Source organism: Emiliania huxleyi, assembly GCF_000372725.1.
Source record: "Emiliania huxleyi CCMP1516 unplaced genomic scaffold EMIHUscaffold_78, whole genome shotgun sequence".
NCBI classification, from domain to species: Eukaryota; Haptophyta; order Isochrysidales; family Noelaerhabdaceae; genus Emiliania; species Emiliania huxleyi.
The window spans coordinates 186799-192665 of NW_005196163.1; the positions used below are offsets into that span (position 1 = coordinate 186799).

Below are 5867 nucleotides of genomic sequence, written 5' to 3' on the forward strand. Positions count from 1 at the left end.
GGGGGGAAAAAAAAAAATTCTCCCAAAAGGCATTTTTTCCGGGGGGGGTGTGGTTTTTCCCCAGTTAAAGCACGTCGGCCATGGGGCTCCGCAATCTCCAGCGCGTGGGCGCGCGTGTGCAAATGCGCGCCAACACGCTGCAGATCGCAGAGCCCCATGGCCGGCATGCGTTGACGCTGGTGAAAGCCACACACGCTCGCACGGAAAATCGTCTTTGAGAGATCTTCTTTTTCCAGCACTGGTAGAGATGACCTCTCGGAGAAGAGCCGAAGGGACCTTGGCACCGGGGTCACGAGGAACTTGCAAGTCGTGGCCGAGGCCGGAGGCGCAGGCGGCGACCGCGGGAGCGCGGTGCAGAGGTGGATACAGCTCAATGATGAAGCAACGGCGCGCATAATGAAGAGAGAGGAACACATCGAGTGGCTGAGGAAGCTCTTCGCTGGGTGGAAGGAGGCCCGCCCGGCCTTGAGGGAGTCGCGGAGGAGGAGGGATAACGGAGGCAACGTGCAGACAGGCCCGCGAGGCCAGCAGCCAGTGGGACGAACGAGGGCCGCGACGGCGGCTCAAGCGGGAGGGAGCGGAGACAGTGGGCAACGAGCGAAGTGGGTGAGACTGGTGATGCTCCTTCGACTTAGGGAGCGGTTCCGCTGCTGGGCGAGCTTCAGGGTGGTGCTCACGCGAAAAGGAATCGATGCGATGTACAAAGCATACAAGAAGAGGACAAAGAAGAGGAGAGGCGCTAGTGATGACGAAACAGAAGCTAGTGCAGACGAGGGCAGGGCAGACCCGGGGACGGCGGAGGCGGACCAGACGGCATCGACCGCCGAGGGAACGTTGGGAAGAGGCACGAGGAGGGCGGCGACCTCAACCGACTATGGAGGACCCGTCACCAGACGACGCAGGGCGGACGACGGGGAGGCGGAGCAGACGCGCAGGGCGAGACGAGGGAGGGAGCAGGACGTTGCGGAGATCAGCAGGAGGATGTACGAAGAGATTAGGAGCAGCAGGGACCCGAGGGACCATGTGGAAGACGGCTAGTGCTTGTAGTCCCCCAGAGGGCTTCGAGTACGAGCTGCTCCCGTGGCTGCTCTCCCGCGGCGCGCTTTGCCGGCTGCAGCACCTTGCGGTCGAGTGGCACCTGAACTCGCTCTCGCCCGATCGGCGCCTCGCCGGCGTCGGCCTACGGCTCGCGTTCAACTCGCTGCTGCGGGACGCGTGCGAGCCGGCGCCGCGCGTGGTGGTGCGCGCACGCGTCTCGATCCAGGGCGACCCCCCACTCCCCGCTCCCCTGCTTCCCGCGACGACCCGGGCTCGTTTTGAGCAGTTCCATGACGACTACATCGCCAACAACTACGCGGTGCCTGTGCCCGGCATCGCCGACGTGGCCAATGAGCACTCGCGCTGGGACTTCCGCGAGCGGCAGGCGACGGTGCACGCGCTAGTCGCGGACCGAAAGGCCCTCGCCGCGAGGCAGGCGGGAGTCGGCAAGGCATGCAGCGAGCCGAGCTGCCGCGGCTCGTGCAAATACGAGCGGCTGGCCTGCAACGAGACCGCCTTGCGAGCCGTGTGGAGGCGCATGGCCGACCATAAGGTGGCGGTGCCATCTAGCCTGCTGGACATTGTCATTGAGTAGAGCGGCGAAGCAGCCTGCCCAATTGCCCATCGCGACTATATATCCTCCCGGGTCGATCGACACTGTAATGTGGGCGCACCCCTCCCTGCCTTAATACAGAGAAGGTGAGAGAGTACATGTTCTGTAGCAATTAAATACGTACGGCTTTACATATTTGAGGTCTAAGATTTAACTGTAACGCAGAGCAGTTTGTAAAAACGTGAAAACATACCCATCAGTTCTCGCCCGACTTGTATGCTTTACTCCACTCCTTCGAGCTCCACTCCTCGGAGCTGGCAGGCTGATTTGAGGCCCTCATGGTCCTCAAGACCAAGGTCTACCGCCAGTTTCTTGAGCACGCACGAGTCGTTGGCTTTGAGAGCATTAGCAATTGCTTCTGCCCCACCGTTCCTGATGTTGTTGCCGCAGATGTAAACCTGCGCACGGCGCACACAGCTGAGACCAGCGCAACTTGACACGCAGACAGGTGCAGGCGGCGGCACCTCCGTCAGGGAGGCGCTGACGGCAATGCCGCCAGCCAGGCCCGTCCCGTCCTCTGGCCCGAGACTGCAAAGGCACAGATCGAGCGTCTTGATACACGAGTTGTTCTTGAGGGCCTCCCAAAGCGCCTCGCCCGTGCCCTTGATGTTGTTTTCGCGAAGGCTGCAAGGCACGAAACCAGCTGCAAGTCAGACTGCTACACGTTCTACGCATGTGTGGCTTGGATGGCAACATACCTCAAGCTCGTCAGCGAGGCGTTGACGCGCAGGGCATCAGCGATGGCTTTGATGCCGGTCGCATCGTAGGTGCCGTTTCCATCCCCGTCCACGCCGCACAGCCGGTTGTCAGCGAGCGACACGCTCGTCAGCGAGGCGCTGGCAGCCAGCGCTGGCGCGAGTGCTTTAACGCCCTCGGGTCCCAGCTGGTTTTGGCTGAAATCTGCGGAGGTCAGCGAGGCCATGACGCGGATCTCAGGCGCAATCAGCATCGCATCCACTGGGAGGAGGCCCTCGTTACAGAAGTCGATGCTAGTCTCGTCTCCCTTGAAGCCGCACAGAGTGGACAGGTTGGTATGCTCCTGCATGACCTTGAGGAGCATGGAGACAGCATCCGCGTCGAACTTGTTGTGCAGCACATTTGTCGCGGTCAGCGAGGCCATGACGCGAGTGTACTCGGCGAGGATCTTGGCCTCCTCCACACCGAGGCTGCAGCCGGCCATGGTGATGGACTGCATGCTCTTACCCTTCATCGCCTCCAGGATGAGGCGCGCCGACGGCTGATCGATCTTGTTGTGCGACACATCGATCGCCGTCATCGAGGCGTTGGCCTTGAGGGCCTCTGCGATTGCCACGCCACCCTCTGCGCCGATGCCGTTGTTCGACAGAGATACGCTCGTCAATGAGGCATTGACGCGCAGCGCATCAGCGATGGCATTGATCCCTGTCGCGTCGTAAGTGCCTTTGGGAACATAGGAGCCACGCTCGTACTCGTCCCAGACGCCGCACAGCCTGTTGTTCGAGATGTCCATGGACGTCAGGGAGGCGCTGACACGCAGGTAGCCCGCCAGGTGCGCTCCTCCTTCTGCACCCAGCTCGTTGCCCGTCAGATCGAGGCTCTGCAACGCAGCAAAGCAAGGCAGCACGCCAACCAGCGCCTGCGCCTCTGCGGGGCCCCAACCGAGGTTGCTGAAGTTGAGCGAGGTCGCCGCGCCTGCAACGCCGTCGAAGAAGCCGCGGTACAGCTTGTCCACGACCTCCACGTCTTCCTTGCCGGTGGTGAACTTCTTCTCCTTCTCGAGCAGCCGCCGCACCTCGTCGGGCAGCAGCGGCGGCTGCCGCCGCGCCGCGCACACACCTTCCAGATGGTACTGGGGAGGTGTATCCGGATAGCCGTAGAAATTTATCATGGCCAGGTCGGTCCGCTTGCCGAGGTCGAGCCGCCGCGTCCCCACCTTGACCCCCGCCGAGGTGGCCGCCTCCACGAAGCACCTGCACGCGCCCGAGCCGCGACCCCGCTCCTCACACGACGCAACAACAGGACAGGCGGCTGCGTGTGGGCTTGTGCGAGCGCGGTAAAGCCTAAAGCTCGGCGAGCGCACCAGCCGCTCTCCTCGTAGGAGCGTGCGAGCCCGAGCGCCTCCATCTCCTCTGCGAAGCCGGGCGGCAGCTCCGACTGCATCCAGCAAACGGTCTGCGCGTGCCCGTACCATACATTGAACAGGGAATCCTCCTCGGCCGTGCGCGGCTTCTGATGGAGGCTGCGAGGGGCGGCGCAGGAGCGGTGAGCAGGGAGGGGGCAGGGGCGGGGGTGCTGGAGGGTCGGGGGCGCGGGCCGCTGAAGGATGGGGGGCCGGCTGCGCGCCAGGCAAAGTCCCAGAAGAGCGCAAAGTCCGGCGCCTCACCCTCCCACTCCTGGTTGAGGCGGTGCCAACTGCCCAGGCCTGCCCTCTCGAAGGCGGCGGCGAGCGGCGAGCCAAGGCCGCCGTGGCGTCCGCCGTCAAGGTACAGCCTCGCCACCGCGGACACGATGTCCAGGTGGAACCGCTCCGGGTCTGGGTGCTCCTTGGTCAGCCAGCGGTACGACAGAGCCACAAAGAGGAGCCCCCAGTCGTCGCCCAGCGCTTCCACCAGCCAGCGCAGCTTCGCGACGGGGAAGAAGGCCTCGGGCGGCATGTCCTGGCGCCGCGGCAGCGGCTTGCCGGTGGCGCGCCAATTGGCGGCGAAGCGGCCGCTCAGCGCGGCGATTGCTCCCGACTCGATCGAGGCCATCAGCGCCTTGGGGTCAAAGTGGGGCGGCAGCGGCGTGGTTGGGCGGCTCGCCGCGTCGCGAGTTGTGGGCGCGGCGGGCGGCGGCGATGGCGGCGGCATTGGCCACGTGGTACTGGGCGGCTGCGGACTTCATAAAGTGTCGGTCTCTGGCGGTCCGGTTTTCGTTCACAGAGGCTGCGCCTAAGCGCGCTTTGCGTTCATACAGGTGCATACAGGTGCAAAGTACAAAAGCGAGCAGCCCCCGTCCCACCCTCGGCCACCATATCCCGCGAGTACGATTTTTTTTTCGCGGTAGAACGGTTTCTTAAAAGAAACCGTTTAAGAAACCGTTTCTTTCAAGAAACCGTGCACACACCTACACGACACACGCGTAGTCGCCCTCTAGTACACGACACAGACACAATCAAGTAAATGCGTCCGCGTCCCGCCTGCTCACAAGGGCTGGTACCTATCCGTCCCCGAGTCGTCGAGCAGCTCGTCCGAGAAGCCGAGCCCCGCGCCGCCGACGTGGTAGGGCATCCGCCTCGTCAGCGCGCGCCTCGACAGGTTGACGAGCACCAAGACGGCGAAGATGAGGAGGAGCAGTGCGAAGGCGCTGCACACCGCCGCCACGCGTGCCCAGCCGCTCGGCTGGCACACCTCCGGCCCCGCGGCGGTCTCCTCCGTTGGCGCGTCGTAGTAAGCTGCGGCGGGGGGCCCCGCACGCTCAGGCCCGTGCCGTGCGTCGTCGCGCGTGGCAACATCTCGGCGCGGATCTCGGCGCGATCTCGGCGCGGATCTCGGCGCGATCTCGGCGCGGATCTCGGCGCGGATCTCGCGCGCTCCTGGGTAGCCGTACGCCGCAGGGCGCTCCTCTGCGCACGGCGTGACGAAGCGAGCGCACGACTCGGCTGTCGGCGGCAGCAGCCGGTAGGGGACGGCTGCCGGCGGCGGCGGCGGCGGCGGCTGCTGCTGCTGAGGCTCGTCGTCCGTAAGCTGCGGGTGCGGCATGGGCTGCGGCGACTCCGGCTGCCCACCATCGTCGGGCGGGTCGACGTCGCAGACCTGGCGAGCCGCCCGAGACGTGTGAGTGGATCTCGGCTATATCTCGGCTGCATCTCGGCTATATCTCGGCTGCATCTCGGCTGTATCTCGGCTGCATCTCGGCTGCATCTCGGCTGCATCTCGGCTGCATCTCGGCTGTATCTCGGCTACATCTCGGCTATATCTCGGCTGTAGTCGAATTTTGTAAAAACACAACGTTTAACATCTCTTGCCATCTATCTCCTGGTTGTGCTGGTTTTGGTGTATAACTTTTTTGGTTATATGTTATGGTTATAGGTTATGGTTATGAAATTGTTATACACATCCGACACGCACCCTCTCATGGACCAGAGATTTGATATGCAAAAGAAATTTTCGATAGGCGTATTTTGAGGCACACACAGAGCACACACTGAGAAGCAGGCGGGCCGCCCGTACCTCCGTCAGCACGGTGCTGACAAAAG

General features: G+C 63.4%; 1 protein-coding gene across 1 annotated transcript; it reads right to left on the reverse strand.

Moving 5' to 3' along the window:
* Window positions 1-1810: 1810 nt before the first annotated feature.
* EMIHUDRAFT_438485 (hypothetical protein) lies at window positions 1811-2612 on the reverse strand. Its single transcript, XM_005760046.1, has 2 exons — window positions 2116-2612; window positions 1811-2049 (listed from the first exon to the last, which is right to left on the reverse strand). The coding sequence occupies exons 1-2, from the start codon at window positions 2345-2347 to the stop codon at window positions 1997-1999; spliced, it is 285 nt and encodes a 94-aa protein (XP_005760103.1). The 5' UTR covers window positions 2348-2612; the 3' UTR covers window positions 1811-1996.
* Between the last annotated feature and the right edge of the window lie 3255 nt (window positions 2613-5867).